The sequence below is a fragment of the Tachypleus tridentatus genome, chromosome 11, assembly GCF_004210375.1.
Source record: "Tachypleus tridentatus isolate NWPU-2018 chromosome 11, ASM421037v1, whole genome shotgun sequence".
NCBI classification, from domain to species: Eukaryota; Metazoa; Arthropoda; class Merostomata; order Xiphosura; family Limulidae; genus Tachypleus; species Tachypleus tridentatus.
The window spans coordinates 83,496,455-83,520,144 of record NC_134835.1 but is presented as its reverse complement, the minus strand read 5'-3'; the positions used below and the strand labels follow the sequence as shown (position 1 = coordinate 83,520,144).

General features: G+C 31.7%; 1 protein-coding gene across 9 annotated transcripts in view; it reads right to left on the bottom strand.

Moving 5' to 3' along the window:
- Nucleotides 1-451: 451 nt before the first annotated feature.
- The window catches only part of LOC143232628 (cytoplasmic dynein 2 light intermediate chain 1), a 55,797-nt gene continuing 32,558 nt past the window's right edge, over nucleotides 452-23,690 (bottom strand). For all 9 annotated transcript variants that reach the window (XM_076468278.1, XM_076468276.1, XM_076468275.1 and 6 more), the window contains 7 exons: nucleotides 22,269-22,337; nucleotides 16,132-16,289; nucleotides 13,667-13,737; nucleotides 12,446-12,491; nucleotides 11,872-11,920; nucleotides 11,541-11,630; nucleotides 452-3,720 (listed from right to left, as the gene is read on the bottom strand). In XM_076468278.1, the coding sequence (XP_076324393.1) occupies nucleotides 3,652-3,720; nucleotides 11,541-11,630; nucleotides 11,872-11,920; nucleotides 12,446-12,491; nucleotides 13,667-13,737; nucleotides 16,132-16,289; nucleotides 22,269-22,337 (552 nt within the window). In that variant the 3' untranslated portion in view covers nucleotides 452-3,651. The remainder of the gene's footprint in view (nucleotides 3,721-11,540; nucleotides 11,631-11,871; nucleotides 11,921-12,445; nucleotides 12,492-13,666; nucleotides 13,738-16,131; nucleotides 16,290-22,268; nucleotides 22,338-23,690) is intronic.

Genomic DNA, 23,690 nt, shown 5'->3' with positions numbered 1-23,690 from the left:
CCAATAACTGGTGGTGGATGCTGACAAAAAGCATAAAACTTTGAAACGTGTAAACTTTTGTTTTTTGTCTATTTCTTGAGAAAGAAAATGGCAACTACACTAAGTTTTCAAATAATATTTAACTGTATAACTGTAACAACAACAGTTGGGGTTTATGTACAAGAAGTAGTATAATAAAAAATGTAGATATACATATATACAAAGAGTAGCACCGATATAAATGTGAACTCACAAAGAACAAGTAGCAACAATATTAGTTGCTGGAGGACACTGAAGGATTCCTTCCTTGAGATGACATGCTCTTTAACTTTGTATCATTACAAATTTTCTGTTGAAATATGTTTTCTTCACAAAAGTTTTTCATATATATTTACCCAACCATAAATATACCCATCTTGATATTGCACTGGAACAGGAATTCGTGCAAGGCAACAAACCACTGCATTACACATTTAAATAAAGTATAATTTATTTCTACAGATATGAAATTAACAAGAAAATCCACTTCCTTTTTGCAAAAATAAATACCATGCTGTTTGATCAGGATAACAACCATTTTTAGTACAATATATTTTACATCTTAATCATAGACCTTTTAATGAGTACAATAATTTAACTAGCTATTATTAAAATTATTGCAACACATTCGTTCATTGTAAGAACATTACACTTATCTGGTCTCTTTCAAACTGATATATTTCTTTAATAATTATAAAATATTTTCTTCCTTTTTAGAATGTAACAATTCAAAATCATGGCTCTGTAATGAAAAATATTATACTTGGAAATTTAAAAGCAAATTAAATTATAAGATTATTTCATATATTTTCCTACACATACTATTCATCACATCTACCTTGGGGTCAGCCACTCCTTATGTAAGCCAAGTATTTTTATATCTGCATGGATGGTCTAGTCAGCAACCATACTGGACAAGGAGGATGTTCTGTCATTGGGTTTTGAACTTCCATAACTCAGATCAAGTTAAGCACCCTAATCACAAGGCCACATAAAGCTTTACAATATGTAACTGATACAATCTATCTTTAACAGATTTCTTTGACTGATTTTGATCAACTTTCACAAATACTTTTGAAGCCTGTAAGACCGTGAAAGTGGCACTCTGAGAGATTACTAATTATAATAAAAATGGCGAAAATTGGTGCATACTGTCACTTATTTCTTTTTGTGTAGATATATGCATTTTATAAATTTGATGAAAAGAACTTAAAATAGCACTTCCAAACATGCAATTAAAATATCTTGTTCAACCCTAAGAAACACTTCAAATGCAACAACAAGAACAAATTAGGGTTGAATGTTTTTCCATTGCAGAGAGAGCTTAGTTCAACAGATATCTAAAAATAAAAACCTTTACAGATCATCAGCACTTTATTCAATTGATAGTACACTTTCATCGTTCTCACTATTTTGTTAGTTACTTTAATTACAGGTGTTACATTTTAAAATTTATTTAATCAATACTGCATTACATATACAGTAATGTGCAAATATATAATAACTTAATTATTTTACAAGCTTTACAAACAAAATGTTATACAAATAACATAATCATGGCCATTTTTGTTGCATTGTGCCTATAAACTTTTTCAAGGTATCTGGTTAATTCGATTAAATTTGTTTTGAACACGTTACCAAAAGCTTTTTCTTGTTACAGTTAGTACTTTTGTCAAGCATGGAGTTCAGTAAATTTCAGATTTATTCAAGGAGATTATAATCTGGACTTTGTAATAGCTATTCGATTCATCAAAGACCTTACGAGTTTTCTTTATTTGCCAAACTAGTACATTTCTTCGACATATGATAGGGGACATTTTTTTTTTTTTTATCTTCTTTAAATATAAAATTCTGCCAAATCAGCTTCTTTCCAAAGTGACTGGTATAGTGTGGGATTAATATACTGTGGTGTTTATGATGGCCTATGATTCCCTCAATTTCATAAAGATGGCCAATACTATTTATAGCTATTACTTCTAAAACTGTTACAGAAACTTCTGCATGCTTGACAACAGTCAACTTGTCATTGATTCTTTAGCAAACATACAAATGCTGGTTAATTCAAATTCAGCTTTGTCTGTCCAAAGTACTTTGTACCACTGTTCCAAAAACCAGGATACTCGTTCTTTTACAAAAGCTAGTCTCTTTGCTACATTATTTTTATACAGTAAAAGGTTTGATGTTACTACTCTTCTTCATAGGCTGTATTTTTGTAGCATTCTTGAGATGGTACCTTTTGAAACTTTAACTGTATATGACTTACTAATGTCATCATTCATTTTCATAATTTTCTTTTTTACAGGGAACTGACTGACTAGTCTACCATGTATCTGTCCAATATGTACTTCACTGTATTTGGTGTGTATTCAAGATCTTTTTCAAAATTTCTTCAATCCAATTGCCATTTTTGTCAGTTGTAACTGATACAGAAACTAAAAGCAGTAATATATTACGTTTAATGACTTTATATTTAGATTAAATATCTTGAACTTTTAAAAACATCTATTGGACTTAAGGAAAAGCAAAACATAAGTGATTAAAATTGTAACTTTATTAGAAGTGTATTTTATTTTTAAAGGTATAGATTCAACAAAAAAGAAAAGAAAATCAATAATTTGCTTATTTTGGATTTTTTTCTCAACCTTTTAACCCACAATGGTTTTATTACAATGGTACAACAAATCAAAACTACAAGAAAAATGGGGTGTCCTAATACATTTGCCCACTACTGTTTATGTAAGTATTTTTCTTTCTTTTTTTATTATCTTTCAATGTTTCACTGTTTATACAGTGTTCAAAAAGTCACTGTGCACTTATATATTTATTAACAGACATGTTGCAATATAGAATACAGGAGGTAAATATGAATTACAATTATAAACAATGTTGAAAGTGACTCCTATTTGCATCAATACAGGCCTGGATCCTTCTTATTTTGTTTCTAAACACTGCTATCAGTTGCTGGCTTGAAATAGACTGAATAAAATATGATTACAAAACTGCACAGTGACTTTCTGAACACCCTGTATTTTCCTACTACAGACTATATGAATAAACAGAAACTTCTTGGGAACTACTTATTTTTATGTCAAGATAACTAAAGTTACACAATCAGTAAACTGTTTGTAGTCAAACAAAGTTACACAACAGGCTATCTACAAAGTTCCTGCAACAGGTATCACAATATCAAAACCCAGTTCTTAAGGGCAGATAGAAAATTGGTTTTTATTAGTTATATGCTAGAGTTTGAAATAATAATAAAAAGATATTAATGTAATACAAGGTTGGGATAGGTAGCTACTACACATTTGTTTATAAATTATATTCAGTTTTGTAATATATACTAATTTGTGATACTGGACATGCAAACACATATTCACGTCTTGTTTTGCTCAGTTATGCCTATTTATATAACACACGTGTACATCTACCACACCAGGTATAAAAAACTGTGACTACATAACAGTTTAATGTGTTTCAACAATTTTCACGTAGTGTTAAATAATAAAATGTGTTTTAAGTACACAGATCAAATTTCACATTCAAATAAATCATCTATCTAGTCTCAGCTGATAAAATGTGTTAAAACTATGTGAAAACAGCATCAAAAGTACACATATTCATACAGTATGACTACATAAAGTTTAAGGCCTCCCAATCTTGTCTCTTGTGGTCTAAGTCTCTTCTGTACTGTTCCAATTCCTGAACAGGGAAAAACATAACAGTTAGTAACAAACCATAATACTAAAACCTGTATCTACATGTAGTATATTCACATTATGTTTTTTTAATTCTTTAACTCATTAAAAAAATGAAAATTGCAATAATCTCAATATTCTAATCAGAAATTAATATCATATGATTTATTTTATTAGGCAAAACAGATTCAGTACATGTAAAGGTATGTAAAAGATATAGTTATTGAGTTTTATTAATTAATTTGATATTTTAGTGCAAGTTTATTTTATAACTAATCAATTGTCAGACAATATTTAGTTTATTCAACCAAAAGATATATTTAAAGTTAAATACTTTAATAAATTATATACTATTTCACCTAATACTTTGACACATTTTCAGCCAATGCTATGAGAATCCGGTACTGACGATAGTTCTCATTCAGAGGTAACCAAGAAAGTTACTGGACATTTAGCAGAGATTAAATGAGAGTTTGTTTTTTGTCTGTACCTTTCACTTGAGACCTCAAGGATATCATCAAATACACAATTTCCAACTTCTTTATTTTCATCGGCAGAAATAACGCTGTAGTGACAAAATGTTCATGTTGTACATGTTCTTTCTTAGAGTCTGTATGTCATCATAGTAGTTGGTATGATGCATACCTAGATAGCAGTGCTGGAAACTAACACATATATAGACACAGAAGTTTTACTAATGGTTTATTACAGAGTTTGATAGTTTTGTCTGTAAATTATTATCTACCTTACTAACACTACTTTATTTAAGTGCTTCACATTTTGCAAGTTTTTTTTTTTCAAATTCTCAAGTTTGATTCATTAAAATGGCAGCTGACAAGTGAAATAAAATAAAGTTAATATCTGTCTATCTATTTTGTTATTATTAATTTGTTATTTTATTTGTATGTAATATTTTTGATAAAATAAATGAAGACATGTAGTACTCAATACTTATCTTCCTTTACTAAATCATTAATTTTTAGTAAAATACCTCATCAGGAAATCAGATTTTTTTCTGTAAAAAGTTTCATGTTTACTGAAAGCTTGCCAAATTTTATGAAGATACATAAATTGTATTGAACAATATATCAATACAATTATATCATGGCTTCACGATACAATACTTGTATCGTACCACTATACTCTTACTATTTATCAACAAAAGATTGTTTTTTAATTATGATCACAGAACAATAGTAAAAGTGAATAATATTTGGTGTTCTTTGCTAATCACTTTTTATTTGTTAATATAAAAACTTGTGTCACTGTAACTTAAGGAGTAATGTGTGATAATGCGACTAACTTATTCCTGTTACTACAGTAAACTTTACTAAATTTATATAAATCTTATAATGATAGAAGTATAACAACAATCATACACCAACTTTAATTTTGGCAATCCATATACACTAGAACCCCTCTAAGCAGCCATCCCTCAGATTCAGTCACCCCTTAAAAGCTGTCATTCAATCACAGTCCCTTTTTATGCTTACATAATCCCTAATTATGTACAGTGGAACCCCTCTAATCAGACCAGTTTGGCTCAGTCGTGAAGGTGGCTGCTTTAGAGGGGTTCCACTGTATATTTCAGTTTGAGTTATTTGTAAATAAAGATTATTACACTGTTAGCTTGTAAGAGGAATTGAATAAGTGTCCAAACTGTGACATAGATGATATGAAAGTATCATGATTAAAATGAAATATTTTGTCTCACACGTTAAATAAGCTTTGAAAATCTTAAAAGTAATCATTGCTTTATAATTAGAGAGCCAAATAGTAACTTAATTATTTCATGCTCAGGGCAGCACAAAGGGGCACAGACGTAATTTCTATTATGCATAGCATTCATAATTCCATTTGAAATGATTTATTTCAGTACTGCAATAAAGCTTATTCCTGCTTACACCATGGTTCTACCACAACCATAATATGGATCATGTGCAAGTGTGAGAACAGAGTTGGAAGATTCTTTTTAAATTAGTATACATGCCTATTATCAGGCTGTGGGGTGAAATGTGATTTATCTGTTCATAATGTTGGTCTGCTGAACATGTTCTTAACACTAATGCAGCTGAGACATTCTGTGCCTTGCTGTAAAAGAAACGCTCCTCACTGGGTACGTGAGAAACACATGGGTTTTTGAAATCCCTTTCTATAGCCATTTGTGAATTCAGTTTTCATTGTCATTCTAAACTAACACATTTAGCCTTGTACAGTATCTTCTTCATGACACATGCATTATCAAAAACTTTATACAACTATAAACAAAAAAAATTAATTTTAAAATAAGTAGCAGATTTGCAATGACATGTTATTCGCACACTATACATCATCTTGCATTAACGTAACTAAATTCAATCTAAAGTTTAAAAAACACTGAAAATACTAGGTAAAAGCAAAAACACCCAACCCCAGTGATGGGAAAAGTTTAAGTTAATCTATCAATTTAAATTATTTCATTGGCTTTAAGAAGGTTAATTTGTTACACTCTTGGTTTCACTTGGAGACAAAGCTCTGAGTTACTTGTACTGCTCACTCTAAAAAGTAATTGTTGAACATTTCAGTCATACCAAGAACTGCTCAACAGTAATATATGGTAAAATACATTTTTATTCAGTAAATTAGGACACATTTTGAAGTGTGAACGACAGTGCGATTAATTACTAACAATTTAGTGATTATAAAAAAACAAAACAAACAACCTTGCAGTTCAGTACATTGTATCTCACAAATTGTGTGGCATGAGAAGAAAGTGAACTTGCAGTTCAGTAGGTTGTATCTCACAAATTGTGTGGCATGAGAAGAAAGTGAACTTGCAGTTCAGTAGGTTGTATCTCACAAATTGTGTGGCATGAGAAGAAAGTGAACTTGCAGTTCAGTAGGTTGTATCTCACAAATTGTGTAGCATGAAAAGAAAGTGAGCTTGCAGTTCAGTACGTTGTATCTCACAAATTGTGTGGCATGAGAAGAAAGTGAACTTGCAGTTCAGTAGGTTGTATCTCACAAATTGTGTGGCATGAGAAGAAAGTGAACTTGCAGTTCAGTAGGTTGTATCTCACAAATTGTGTGGCATGAAAAGAAAGTGAACTTGCAGTTCAGTACGTTGTATCTCACAAATTGTGTGGCATGAGAAGAAAGTGAACTTGCAAAGGGATGTTAAATGTATCATGCTATAGCTGTCACATTTTGTCACTAGGTCACAACTATGACCTAATGTTTGATCAATCACAGCAACTATCTAAAATGTACTCCTCAAGCTTCCGAAATTACTTCATCTATGTGGCAACAGATATTAAAAAAAAAAAAAAAAATCTCATTTGGTATACTGGCCAATTCCAGTGCAGATGTAGTATCCTTAATGTCTGGAACTGTGTGAAAATTAACCCTACAACCAGAAATCAGTTAATGTTAGATCTGGTGAACGAAACAGCCACTTACAAGGAAAGTGACGTGAAGTGAATCTGTTTTTAAAATGTTCTGCCAGACATGTTTAATTTGGTTATCAATATGTAACTAATATGCCATCATTTTGCATTAAGTCCACAGTGTATAGTCACACCTTATTGCTGCAACATGAGACTCACAATGGTTGTGAGCACAGCATGTTACCATGCAACACTGACTGTGCAGGTTTGTAGTTCATATATGTTGATTTTTCTTCAAAAAATGTATGGTTCAATAACAGTTATGGCATTATGTTAGAAATGCTATATGTGAATAATTTTTCAACCATACAATTCAGTTGCAGAAAGAAGGAAGTGTGCTTCTTCAGTTTATATACAATGTTGGCAAGTCATTGGTCAAACTTCCAGTTTTGCCACAAAATGCAAAGCAAAATTAATAAATCAGGTTAAATCTCTTTCCTTTAGTTCTTGAATATGCTATATTTTGTAAAGTAATATGTATAAAGTTAAGTAAAGAGCCCAAACAACAACTGAAATAGGCAAATCCAAACACTGGGCAACATGGTATGCACTCTAAACATGTGCACTTGTGCTGCTTGTTCTACAAAGGGATGGCTGATCTTGTTAGGACCTTGCACATTGCAAATACTTAAACAAAGCTCTCTGTAGTAGTTCAGCACTCTAAGATATTCTCCTAGATATGTCTTAGAATTACATCCTTTGGTGTTAGAGGATTTCAATAGTTCATATCTTTTAACACTCAGTTTTATTTTAGTTCAAAGAGCTAAACTGAGAACAGGCCCATTTATACCCATGGGAAATTGGGAAATATGCTGAAAGAAAACCAATAATAGCACCCCTGGTGACAATATGTAATGACTACGACATTTGCAACCACACAATTCCTTTAATGCCTCTATTCAATTTCACTTTATGTGATACTGTTTGAGATATATAACATGCTGAACAGTGAAACTTTCTTTATAATACCTATATACACATATTATGCAACAGACATTATTAACATTTCCAGAACTTTTGAACTGTTGAAATTTCTTTATGTCTTCAACCATCCTATTTTACTTAAATGTTTCAATATAATTGTTTTTTCCTGTCTTTTGGAGTATTTAAATGTAATCCTATTTCTTTTTAACTTGTTTTCTTGAACATTCAAGTTTTATGCTGTTTTATTCTTTTTTGATTAATAATTTACAATAAAAGTTACAATTTACTTCTTGTTAAAATCTAGTATAGCATCCACCATCCTATTCTACATGTATGAAATTAATTCAACATTTGTTCAACTTTTTGCATTAAATTCTAAAATAGATTTCATTCAATTTTTTGAGAATTTGAATCTATTAATAAATTTGTTAATATTACAATGACACAAATATTCATCCAACTTTTGTGTGAACTGAGCAGCTTCAAACACTTTTTTCTAAGTATCTGGAACCCAAATACTATAATCAAATCTAATACAGATCTGACCAGGTCAGAAGTCACATTATTTTTAGATTAGTCCAGTTTGTGATGGTAATGTTACATTATGACTACTTTATTTTGATAAAAACCTTTTAAGTTTTGAAGTGTAGTAAAGAAAAGCATTTAAAAGTTAGAGAAAACTGCATGCTTTTGCCAATGATCTAAAGGTTTCAGTGTATTTTATTAGTTTAAACCAACATGAGATATTTCAGTTTTTATTAACTGTTCCTTAAAAAATAAATTTTTCCCATAACTTCTCATTCAAAATACCTTTTATTTATGTCAGAAAAAAGAAACAAAACTAGTTGGTTGGTTTGGTGTTTTATGGCACAAAGTAACTAGGCTATCTGCACCAAACATCTGGTAAAAAGTTAAAATTAAAGTAAATTTAGTAAAATTCATTAAAGGAAATTAAAGTAAAACAAAACAAAGTTTAAAAAACATAAATAACATTAAAACCAATGTTTATGTCTAGTCTACAACGTTAAGTAAAAAACTACAGTAATACAAATCGTAAAGGACTTTCAGTAGCAAAACTGTAATTATCATAACTTGCCAGGAAGACTAACAGTTAAGTTCAAAAACCACCATCAGTCACCTGAAGTTGGCCTTTCTAGTCCTGGTTCTGAGTTATTTAACATTATGGCCATTTTCAGATAGTAAAGTAATAAAAGTTTTATAAGACTTGCAGCAAAATTTTAATTATAAATCACCAGGATGACTAATGGGTAGTTCAAACAGCAGCATCAGTCACTTGAAGTTGGGCTTTCCAGTCCTGGTTTTGGGTTATTTGACATTAAGGCAATTTTCTAATTTCAAGTCAGTCTAGATGGACTTTGATTCTTAAAAGTGAATCACATTAAAAAAAGTCTAATGTATAAATTAAAAAACTTAAATAGCATTAAAAAGATAAATGGCCTTTATAAGGTGGATGGTGTCACCAATAACACCGTTTAACTTCATGGATAAACCTTGGGACAGAACATGTTTAAAATTTTGCCATCATTGAGAGTCATAACAACAGCAAGACATTAAAATGTGGCTTATTGTGACCTGAGTGTCACACAGACCACACATTGCTGCATCAGTCCCAGATAAAAGAAAATTATGAGTTAAAAAACTGTGACCAATGTGTAATCTAGTAGTGAAAGAGATGGCATGGAGGATGTTCAGTGCTCTTGCACATTTAATCCATAGCTGTTTGATGGGTGGCATATAAAGATCAGCTTGTGATCAAAGATAAGCCCCAAAAACTTTTTCTCAAGGACCACAAGCAGTACAACTTCACCAATATGGAGTTCAGGATCAGGGTGAATACTCCGTTGACAGCAAAAGTGCATGCAAACAGTTTCAGAAAGAGAGAAGTTAGATTCTTTTGCTGTGATCCACTTGAGTAAACAACTGAAGTCAGTCTGTAGCTGCTGCTAAATATACCTCATGTTCGACAACTGACATGATATGTGAAAGTCGTCGACAAAGAGCTCATTTGCAACAGTAAAAGGGAGTTGTTCAGTGATGGTGTTAATCTTTATATTGAAAAGTATCACACTCAAAACACAGCTCTGAGGTACTCCAAGTTCCTGTAGAAAAGAATGGTAAAGTGTCAAACCCACATGAATTTGGAATTGCTTGTCCATTAAAACATGTAATCCATATAAATGGAGACCTCGCAAAATACCATACCTCTACGTTATATCATAAGCCTTCTCAATATCAAAGAATATTGATACAAGATGTTGTCATTTGAAAAAGGCCTCTGATTGACATTTGAAGTCAAATCAGATGGTCTATGGTGGAGCGCTGTTGTTGGAACCCACACTGGGTGGGCAAGAGAAGGTTGTTTGAATCGAGGAACCAAACAAGAGGAACATTAAATATCCTCTCTAAGGTTTTACAAAGACAGCTCGTGAAAGCAACTGGACAGTAGTTTGAAGGAATCTTGGGATTCTTCCCAGGTTAAGGAAAAGGGAGTACAGTAGTCTGGTGCCAGGCATCAGGAAAAACATTCTCCTACCAGATCTGGTTAAAAACAATCAGAAGAATAGCAAGAGAAGCAGGAGATAGATGGTACAGCATTTCACAGTGTACATCATAAAGTCCAACCGATGTACTACCAGACCGATGAAGAGCCAGTTTGAGTTCCACCAGTGTAAAGGGATGATTATAGTCATAGAGACAATCAGTTCAAAAGGAAAGCGGTGATTGTTCTGTCTGAGTCTTGATGGTTAAGAAGGTGGAAGATGAAGCAGAAGTACAAGACACCTGGCAAAAGCTTTCACCTAGATGCTCTGGGTATCAGCTACTTCCTGGTCATTAGAAAGCAAGATCAAGAGGGGAGAGAATTACATTGCCAACTGACCTTTCGAATCTTGTCCCATATGACTTTGAAACTGGTGGTAGAAGATATGCCAGTTGTAAACTTAATCCAAGATTCCTTCTAGCTTTGATGTCTTACCCACCGAACATGTGCATGGGCCTACTGGAAAGCGATGCTGTTTGAGTGTGTGGGACATCTACAAAAAGTATCCCAGGCCCATTTTTGAGTATTCCATGCCATGCGACAGACAGGATTCCACCACGGATAATATTGTGGAAAACAAGTCAAGGTTTTAGGAATACATTGAACAGTTGCTTGTATAATGCAGTCAGTTACTCACCAACTCATAGCCTCACCACGTACAGCAATCCACACCGAGGGGAAACAAAACTGTCATGGACTTCAATTTAAAAAAGTTAAAGTTCAGTCACATTATATAAAAAGATTTCTTAATCTCCAGTTATCTCCCACTGCCCATGAAGTTGGCTTTCATGCAATTATCTTTGAATGTCAAATCTTCTTAATGATAGTGCCTACCATCTGCTCGTGTGTGTGCTGCATTCTAACAGGTTCCTACTACCTTGTATTGATGAATATTACAATATCACTTTAACATACCTTGTCTTTTTGAGTTCTAATCATGTCAACATCCCTTTCCTTAAAATTTGTATCTTTTGCAGGGTCATCAGGAAGAGTTGTCTTGCTAACCTGGAAGAGAAAGTCTGGTGTAATAACAAAGCTTTTTAATTATATCTAATTTCACAGATATTTTCAATCACATTTTAAGCATTTGCAAGTATATTCTTTGAAGATTGAAAAAAAAACCAAAAAACTATTTCTACCTGCATAAATCTTGTATGTTCATCAGTACATGAATTTGTAGAGCAATTCTGCATGGAAAAAACAAAACAAAGTATCATATGCTTTTACCAAAATATAAAGAACTTACCACTTGTGGAAAATGAGTTGTGAATGTGTGCTTCCAGAGATCAAGTGATCTAAAAAGGCAAAGATATTTCAATGACAACCAAAATACACAAACTCCAGTTTAAAATATTCAAAACATATACCATGAACAAGTATATCTAAAAAACTAATATTTTTTGTTATAATATCTCAAACGTCTACAAACTGCAAAGAATCATACATAAATTGCCAACACAATTAGGATCCAATCAATAAAAACAGATTAAGAAACTTGGGTTAATAAAATTAGTATTAATAAAGTTCCATAGCTGATTATAATTTATAAGTTTGAATCCTCCAGTCAAGATATCTGCTATGTGATTAGTACAGAAGATGATCGGTCAAATTGAAATATCTACATCATAACAGCATATCTAAGTTTCCTTATGTAAATCATGAATGTTAAGTGTTCATCACAGACATATGACTTAGAAATAAAACTCTTTAATAATGTTCAGTATCTAATGATTTTGAAATCTGTAAGTGACAAAAATATTTGACAATAAAACTGCAGAATATTATGTATGAAATCAAACATTTTTATTGTTTAGAATTACCTGCTGTACGATTTCCCAGGATCATCATCAGATAATGGCATGTTTCCTGAATAATATAATTAAAATGAGTTTTCCCAAATTTCACAATAAAAGTGATACAAGTGAGATTTTTCATAACAACAATGAATTTCAAAATCTTTAGAAATTAACATTTTTAGTATTTATACAAAATCTTAACTTTTACAACTGGAGTGTATTGCAAAATCTTAAAGAACTATGTGTCTAAATACACATAATCTTAATTATTTCAGGGAAATCCCTATTTATAGCAGCATCAAATTTCTAGATTTCAAATTATCATGTTTTGAATTCAATTAAATTGCTAAGTTTTATTACAAAACAAACTACATAGGTTTCTACCACATTATATATTTTAAAATCTGGAAATATTTTTCAGAATGTAAAAACATCCTTTCAATAACAATAAAAAAGCCCTAATATAATTTTTAAATTGTTATAAAACCTTACTCTTATGAAAAAAGGTAAAAGTCACTTTTTGTTACAGCAACCAATTTTGAAATCTAAAAGACCTTTATCAGTGATGACGAGAAACCCACTTGTTGAGAAATTTATATGCCGTTTTTGCATATAAAAGACCTTTAATTTTTTCAAATACTTCACATTAAAAACAGTAAATACTCTTCTTTTAAGACTACTTAAGGAAATAATGAAATTTCCTCATTTTCCATCACTAGCATAAAGTCACACCTGTCATTATTTTGTTAAGTATATCATCATAAAAACAAACTACTTAAAGTACCACAATGTAATTTTAAAGAGATAATTCAAAAAACATTATTGGCACATTACAAAAATTGTTTGGTACATGGGAAATGGTATTCAAAGGAAAAATGTCAAATTACAAGAATTCTTTGTAATGCACTGTTTAGCCACTAGAAGGTTGTTTAACAACACAATTTGCTAAGTTTCTAGACAAAAGGAATCATTCTACTAATCTGGTTACCATTAATCTTTGACTTATGTATCTATAAGGGCACTTGACAGCAAAAGAATTAGCTATTGTAGTACTGTTACATTCATGTTTGCCATACAGATCTTTGAGCAATGTCAAATATTTGATGGTCAAATAATCCATACAGGTGTATCTATAACAGATATATTTTCCTTTAAACAACATCCTCCAAGTATTCTTTAGTTTTTCCAACATTATAATAATGATTTACAAATCATAAATCAGAATAAAAAAATAACAGTCCTTACCAATATGTTGGAGAGAATCACCACCAAATAGAATCATAATAGGTTTATTGTAGTCCATGGACACAGTTTTACTACAAATACACAAATTTATGAAATTTGACATTATATTTATACCAAACTCAATACTTCCAAATATACTGCAAATAGTGGGATTGGTGTCATTTGCAATGGCAGTCTTCAAATGTAACCTAACTTTACCAATAATTTAAATTCTGATGATATAGTGTATAGTTTCTACAATCCACACATTAAATATACTCTCAGAAAAATGCTAAGCCCTAAAATTACAGCCAATTTTACCACACACCAAAGTGATAAGGTTATACCTGAAGGAAAAAATCTGAAAGTTATAAATGATAAATTTGTGTAGGTTAATTTGTGTTAAAAAATAAAACATCAATGGAAAGAACAGTATTTTCCCTGATTCAATACACTGACCACTACAGATGTATAGATGACCAATTGAACAAGATTTTTTTTTACCCAATGCGATAAAAATAACAAATGTCAAAAAAACAGAAACATACAGTATTTTGTGCCTTTTTCTGTCAAATTTTATGGATCATTCTCAGTAGTTAAAAATGATAAAATAAAATACTTAAATTAAATACTTAAATATTTATTCAAATTCACTTAATTTTAAGAGTAACATGTTCTGTATGAAAAATTAACTTCCAATTCTATTGGGTTTTTATTGTTTACTAGCAGAAACACTGCCTATGGGTAACTATTTGTGCTTTTAATTACTAGTTGTATTACTTATAACTCATGGAAGAAAATTAGAAAAAGTGAATATTTTCTAGAAAAAGGAATTGCTTCTGGGAAGTATTGCATGGGAAAAGTGTACAGATTGTGCTCTCAAGTCACACCCAACTCACTCTATCAAAATAAATTAATGTAAAGAGCCAAAAATTTTCATAAATTTTACTGATATAACTTGTAATGTTTTTATATATTAAAATTGCAGTAAATTTAAAGAAATAACTTAAGAACTCTAGTTTCTCAGAACTACATTTAAAAATTACATCAATAAAGACACAATAAACCCCTCACATAGTCCTAGTGAAAGTTGTGTTCTTGTTGCAAGGAGAGTACTTTTTATTTAATATTTTGTTCTGTTATAGATAAATATTTGTTGCACATACCACAATTATTTTTCTAATTGTCTGAACCTTGAATACCAAAAGTATGAAATGTTCATGTATTTTTGTTTGAGGTGTCATTCAATAGAAGGTGCAGCAGTTTAGTTACATTCATAGATACTGACATACACACTATGTCCATTATAGTAAGATTTGCTATCTTCTTAAAACTCAAATGAAAGACAGATTTAGAATAATAAATATTAAAATAGTTTGCCTAAAAGGTAGTGCTAACTTTTAATTCTTTTTTACACACAAAAAAGTCTGATGCTCTGTTCTGTAATTTTTTCAAGTAAAACTATGCATAACAGGTAATTTTAATAGTATTTACTCAATTTTTAATTAAATCTGAAAAACAATCAAAAAATTACAGGAGATCCAGTATTTGATTGGTAAATTTCTAGGAGAAACAATGAAGAAAATGAAATTAGAAGTAAATGATATATGTGCAGCATCTATTACCTTTAACATGGTTCATACTGATTTGTTCAAATTAGTTTGAAACACTTTTCAAGCACTTCTCAGATGCAAAAATATACATTAAAATCAACTAGATTCCACTGAAATTTTATAAAATTCCTATTTCTTTGTTCAATATATCAATATATACTATAAAGAGAAAAAAAAACTATTCATTGCACTTAATCCTACAACATACATTAAAAATTAGATACATAGATATGTTCTGCTGGATAGGACTTTAATAACCTTGACTTTTAGTAACAGAAACAAGCCTGCCTAAAAATATCAAAACTGCTCTCACAATTTATACTCTACTTATAGTTGAACGTTGACAAAATTGGACATAATAATTTAGAGGTACCTCTGATTCATATGTGCATGTGTGTTTCTTACATCAAAGCCACATCAGGCTATCTGCCAAGTCCACTGAGGGGGAATCAAACCCTTGATTTTAGTGTTGTAAATTCGTAGACTTACCACTATACTAGTAGGGAGCCTGATTCATATGAAAATTTCAAAGTAGACCCATGTGTTAATGGCAGTATAGGATACAACTATTCCATGATCCACCTTTTCTATACCAAAATAATCCAACTATTCTTGGATTATTTTGATTCAGAAAAGAATTATCACAATGTAGTTACTAATACTAAAATTTTATTCAAGAATTCCAAAAGAATCACTTATTTTCCTGAACAGTAGATGTTCATCATAACCTTAAATTGTAACTCCTATACTAGATTCCAGAATTATAATTGTATGTATATGATACAAATATAATTTTCCCTTATATCATATATAGTTTTTGTACATGAAACCTACAGGCAGAAAAACAGACAAACTCTTTCTCTCCTTACTTACCTTGCTGGTGTTCCAAATACCATGTGGCTGATTACAACTCGAGCTTTTGTAATCAAATTTTCAACTTTTGTGCTGACGAATTGTAGAGCAGCCCCATTGGTGTGAGCTACATACCTCAAACAGCGGCAAATCACTTTCTTCTTTTCTGGATCAAGATCCTGAATAAAGCCAAGTAAAAAGAAAATAAACTAGTCACTGAAGTTCGTTAATGCAGTTATCATATAACTGATAACAACACTTGTAGTACATAATATAAAAATAAGCTATTATTTTGTAATTCAGGATAGTGAAAAATAGCAGATGAATTTCATAATCATAAGGCTAACGTTTATATAACACAAGATATTGAAAATGCATTACTTGACTTTGTTTCTTGTTAATACATGACAAAAAAATGTTTCTCTATTTCGTTTTATATTTACAATTTATTAGAATTAAAAATATATACAATATTGAAAATAATTCTGAAAATGACACTGAAGAGGTATAAAAAGAGTAAATACTACAAGAATGTCACAATTTATCTTGTGAATATTAAGTGCACAAGAGTAAACTTCTGTGTTAACAGATAACTGGTTGTCATCCAACAAACATACAATCTCATACTAATATACAGTCTATAAAAGTACAAGCAATCGCAACATATTCAGTAACAGTGAATCCAGTCCTAGCACAAAGGACTAAAATGCTATATGACATGTGTATAGAAATCAAGTCTTTGGCTAGCCAAAAACACTCCATACAAAAAACTGCAACAAAACTTCATATTTTAGTAGGTGCTGTATGTAACAATCTGAAGACAGTGGATGAACCTGTCACTGTTAAAAGTGGCCCAGTTAAAAGAATTAATATTGCCAAAATATAATGTTAAACATTTTAAGGTACATTATTTATGAGATAACAACTGTCAAGTGGAGATTTTACCAGTGACCTTACTATAAAATTCAAGTGAATGTTTCCTTGATAACAGTAATACATTAATTAACATATAGTGATCTCAACAGGCACAGTTTCTCAAAGGCCACAAGTAAATAATCTAAAATGTTAAAATGGGCATTAGGTCACAAACAGTAGACCAAACAAAGCTAGAAACTGAATTTCATAAAAAATGTAACATTTTCATAATCTGAAGATGTATTGTTGATAGATACCTCCTCACTCTGATAAGTTATCTTCTTCACACATCTGCCTAAGAAATGTGCATACTACTATCTTTAAGAAAACTCTTAATTTTAAATGTTTTAACATGAAATATGCTGAAGCATTATGATGTCATATTGTAACATAAGCAACTACCAATAGGAGGGTGACATGACCTCCATGTGTAGTAACTACACTTTATACATTGATAACTTCATTCTTTGAAGAATTGAGATCAAAATGTGTACTGAAAGTGTATAGTACAGGTTGGAATGTGTGGTGAGGAGACTATCAGACACATTTTCAGATGAGGAAAAAGTGTTAACTTCTCAGATGATAACTCACCTCTTTACACAGAATAACTAGAATCCCACAATGAATTGGTAAAAAAGACATTAAAAAATTTTTACCTAGATGAACTCATTTCATAATGCATCCAAAATGATCCCCATGAAGTGTGACACCTGATGACAGGAGCTCCATAAGTAAAACACCCATAGGAGACTATATTGTCATGACCATAATATACTACTTTTGGAATTCAAGTTGATGAGCTAATGGAGAGAAAGACAGTACAAAAGAAGAAAGTCAACAGCTCAAACAGTGAATTAGTTAGTGTGTGGAAATCTCTAAGGTTTCAATCAGATATGGGAGCCTGGCACATATGTTGTAGAAGATTGAAGGAGTATAACACAGTGAAAGGTACAGGAGAAGAAACATCACATGGTACTGGGAAAGGTGAAATGCCATGAACAAGGCCATCTGATAACCTGCAAAAACCAGAGACTGACAAACCAAGAATAAACAGCCAGGTAAAAAGGCAAAAAGATGGTTTGCATTAGGATGGCCAAGAATAAAGTAGTGGCAGATATTCATTGATAAAATACTTGCCAATTTTGTTGATAGACAAACACAATGAAGGGATAGCAGAAATATGACAAAACGAATGCCACACGATAGAAAAGTATAGTCCAACAAGTAGTGGATCAGAAAAATCTCCTGCATGATGATGATGGGGAGATATCTTACACTGAAAAAGAGACATGTGAGAGCAAAGCAAAAGAGAGGAGAAATTGGGTAGAGAAAGATGATGGATGAATGATAAGTGAATATGAAAAGGAAATCAAAACTGAGTTGGTCAATAAGGCAATAATCACAGGATCTGACAAGGAGTGCCAGGGAAATAGGCATGTAGAAGATATGAGACCAAGTTTGGTCAAAAAAACTGACACTCAGAGCTGAAGAATGATGAGCAGTGGACCAGAAAAGTGAAGGATGTAAAGGCATCCATAACAGGTATACCCAACCAAGAGCAAATATTACAAAAGACTTGCAGGCCAAGAGAAGAAGGAAACATGTCTTAAGGGATAGTTGAAACAAAGAGCACAAAGCAATTGGCTCAAACAGAGAAAAAGTAAGGGAATGGAGTACCACATTAATGTTCCAGTCCAGAAGGACCAAACACTTCAGTGGCTGACATATCAAAAAATATTAGACCAAAATGGCAAGAAGTAAGAAAGACCCTGTGGTAACTAGAAAAATATAAAGTATGGGATATAGCTGCACAATAACCTGATAGTGAGGAGACTGAAAACCCCTTCTGAAAAGGACACGTAAGAAACTTGAAGATATCAGCAACTATAGGATGAGAAGTTGGGACCTTGAGCCAGGGCACAGGTGTATAAGCATTCTGTTTTCACTAATATACAGCCAAAGATGAATGACAAATGGAATGAGCTAAAGGAAATGTCACCCAACATACAAAACCAGATCCCCTTGCCAGAGACCAGGCAAGAGCCAGGAATGAAGTGTGAGGTACAAATCCAGCAAGTGAAGTTGATAAAGGTTGGAAATAATGCAAGATGGATGAAAGGGAACAATTATAACCAGAGTAATCAAGAAAATTACAGCTGAGATAGACAGTTAGGCATAGTCATAAGGACTTTGAATAGAATGGTATCAACAAGGGAAACTACCCAATGAAGTAATTGCATAAGAGGATAAACAAAAAGAAATTTCTGAAACAAATCCTGATTAAAGTCACTTAGAATTGGAAACTAGGGACAAAACAAAGGTGGCTGGTGGTGGTAAATGCATCAATATGAGGAATACCCCACTAACTGCAAAGCCACCATAAAACAAGGGAATGAAGGGCCACTGCAATGAATAAATCTTGTCAGAGTGGGAAAGATTGTCCACCATGAATATAAGGCTCATTGTCCCAAAAGAGAAGATCCAATGTTAGAAAACAAGGATCTCAAATGGGTGCCACCTTGGTGATTGATATGAGCCTCCACTGGTGAATTGTCGGAATGGATCGAGACCAGATGATCTCTTAAGATTGGAAGAAAGTGACACAAAACCCAATGAACAGCAAGGAGTTTGAGGATGTTAATATGAAGTGAACATTCTCCTACAGAGAATGTAAAAGAGATGATAAATTCCTCTGACAAAATTCAGTGAATCCAAACATCAGAGATAAAAGGGCTCCGCTGATGAACGAAGGTTACAGATTCCAGCTCACCATATAGTTAATGGAACCACTGTTGTTGTGTCATGTATCATCATTAAAAAGTATGAACATTGGCACTGCAAAAAGGAGAAAGAAACAAGAGTTGGGAAAGGGAGGGTCACAAGATAGGAATCAGCACCATATTTGGCTCAAACTGGGACAAATGGTTTATCAGATGAGAAATGGTGGATTGTTGTTGAACCTAAGTTGCCCTCAACTCCAAATGCTCCAGAATCATGTCAAACATTAGGTGTCTCTAAAATAGTCACCTGAAGGTCCCCCATAGATAAGGAGCTAGGATATGGGTCTGTCACTATATAGCATTACAACCCAAAAGATCCCAACAACAATTAAACCACATTTGCAGGGCAAAGCTGACAACAATAAATAAGCCAATATGGAAGTGAAGAGGGATAAACTGTCCCCAGAATACACTCTCAGAGTTGCTGTAAAGAGTCTCAGACAGGAGAAGGATCAAGAAGTATGTCAAAAGTGTCATCAGGGTAAGTTAAAGAAGGGAATACTGGGTATTGGGAGGATGAACAGAAGATTCAGGTTCAGTGTGAACCCAAATATCAGAGGACAAGGGAAACTACATAAGGTTGGGAGACTGAATCATGTAACAGGAAAGAATATGGGTCACAAAGAAATAGAAGCAATAGATGAAATATCACCTACTTTATAAAGGAAATCCTAGAAGGCCAATAAGAGCCAAACAGAATCCTCAGATAGGGTTTGGGGAGGTATGGTAAACTGCAGGGGAGGGGAAAACAAGTGATCAATTTCCTTGTCAGCTTAACCAGGCTCAAAAGGCTCAGGAGGTAAAGGGATAACAGCAGGAGACAACACTCAATCTCTAAAGGCTGATAAATCTACCAACAGGTTGTCTGCTCCTGTGGCCTGAATTATGGTATCAGACAAATGATATGTACCCAAAGTGGTAAAATTTTCTTCAGAATTCATACTTGATACCAAACAAATAAGAGAAATTTTTTGTGGCAAAACACAGTTGAATCAAACACTTTTGAAAATAAAGTAGAAAAACTCTTGAAGTGAGGTAAACTAAATGAATTTAAACCACTTCAAAAAGTAATGAATAAAAAGAAAGATGTCTGAACTCAACCACTTTTAAATAAAAAGAGATCTTTTAGTAGTGGTGCACAGAGGGAGTCACATGATAGTTGTGCTTCCTGCTGGTAGAAAGATGACACCTGATAATTTGGATGAGAGACATATTGGAATTTGTGGTTCCAACAGGGGTATGTGGAAGGCTTGTGGCATGCTTTATAAAAATAATACATATAAAGGGCAGCACGAAACAGGAAAAGCTAATCTGAGTGGATGGAGGAACCATGACAGAAATTGGGAAACAATTAACTACATTACAATTAAATGTGTCCACAGATAATAGAAACTAATGACAAAAACAGTTGCCAAAAGCAGGAAATGCAACTTTGTTGAGCAAATGATAATTCAGTACAGCAAGCAATTTAGTTTCATGATGGTGTATCTTTATATAATCACACATATTAAAATGTAATTGAAAAATACACAAAGATAAAACATTTTCCCCCCAAAAAAAATTATAAAAATTTACTTAGCCCTGAGTGATGTATAACTGTGTAAAGGCATCCAAGAACTGTTGAAGATAGTCTCTTCAACTGTACACCAATGCTGGTAAAAATCTGCTGTGCAACAACAACTTAACATATTCGAAATTATTATAAGACCTGGTTTGAGTACTTGAAGCCATAATGTCCTGAACCAAAAAAGACATTCAATGTTTTCAGTCAATTAGAGAAAAGTAGTTGCCCAGCAATAAATTCATAAACAAAATAAGTAGCTCCACCACAGGTAAACCTAAATAACTCAGAATATTATCATCAAATAAATTATGTATAAGATATGAAAAGAAAACAAATTGAAAAATAAAAATAAAAGGAATAAGTAAATAAATTGTGTTTCCCAACCATATATAATTAAAAGCAGTCCATCCCCTTCTCTTAAATAGAAAGGTGCCAAAGAAGTAAGAGCACCATTCAACTTGTAAGAAAAACAATTAGGTAAAAAACATAGTTTTAAGAAACATTCAACAAGAAAAACTTGGCCGTATTACTGGAAGAACTAGAGGACAATATTCCACAACAGTACATACATAAACCATGCAGCAGTATGTAAACAAGTGCATGGTTCTGTGTTAGACAAAAGGCTCACCTATAAATAAAAATGCATATTAACATTTCTTCTTTTGTTAATGTTTTGTACCATTAATAAATTCACCATCTAATTACCATTACTCATTATTTGCAATTCCTATTTCTGTATTGCTTGGGCATGCTTCCATAATTATTTCTATTCTTGTGCATGTATTTATGTACTTAAACTAATTTTAATTCTTTTTAACAAATATAAAATAAATATGTAACATTTTTAAATATAATGATAAATTGCTAGCTTAGAGATAAAAAAAACTCATTCCACATACTTGAAAGATATCATACTTTGTTCCCAAAATAAGAAGAGGAACAGGAAATGGATCAATCATATCTTTATCCTGTATAAAAGGAAAGTTTTGAATTTATAAGTAAAACATTATATTTTAGAAGTTAAATGTCTTTAAAACAAGAGCTCATATTGCCTGTGCTTTATCTTATTCTCAAAAATATTTCTTATTCACTTCTTTTAAAACTTAAAACATTCTGCCATTTTTCTTACATACACAACTCTACTGGGGACCTCAATGTGTCATCACTTCTTCTTCACAATCTTTAAAGCAGAGCAACAAAAAACAATCTTCATATTCCTTGTTTTTTAAAGATAACCCCTTCTAATACAAAAAAAGGCTACATAATAAAGTGGTAAAGCGATTTTACAAGTTTAAAGTTAATAAAAAAACAACTATTGTATAGAAGGAAGAAATCCTCCCAAAAAAGGCTTAACCCTCAAATGTCTAACTTATTTACATCCTGTTCACTAAATATTAAGTAATTTTCATTCTTTATCTCCCTTTACAACACTCAATAAAAACAAACAGTCTGAAATCACAAATCTTGTGCATAAAATATTAACCAATCCAAATAAATCCTTCATAATTTACAATTCATATAAATTTTTAAACAATTAGTTTGAAACTTATATTTCCTTTAAATTGTTTGTATTTATAGCTTGCAAATTTAAATATACAAGTCTAAAATTTGTATTTCAACTGAAGTGTGTCTCTGCAATTATAATAAATTTACATGTATTGGCTTAAAATATCTAACTTTCTATATTAAAAGAACTTGCATAGATTAATTAAAAACTGAATCTTCATTTTACATATCAAGTTCACAGACTGCAAAACTATACATACATTTATAACAAGATTCTACAAAAACTGAACATTTATGAATCTTGTTTTTAATATGAAGTGTCTTGACACATTCAGTGTTCACAAACTTGATGTACAAAAGAGAACTTTAAAATTAACAAATTTATCTTTCTATATGTGCATCTTCATATGTTTTTATTACACTAAAAATGTTTATGAGGATACTAGAATTATATAAAACTACTTTAAACAAATATATGTGTAATATTACATGCTTGTTATAATAAAATTACTTTATGTAAATTCAAGTTCTGAAAATAATTAGTACTTGGAAAATTAAACAATCAGGGTTCACTATGGAAAATAATGTTTCTACTTTTTTTTTATAACAAACATTAATTTGAAATTTAACCATCAAAATTCCAAAATAAACTAACCATATAGTTATAGTACACACTTCTACATAACTTCAAACAAAAATACTTGCTAAGAGATAATTTCAAACCCTAGTATGCTATGGCATACAGATAAAATAATGATATATATACACACACATTCATGCCAAAAACATTTCATACACAACATAACCTCTTCTTC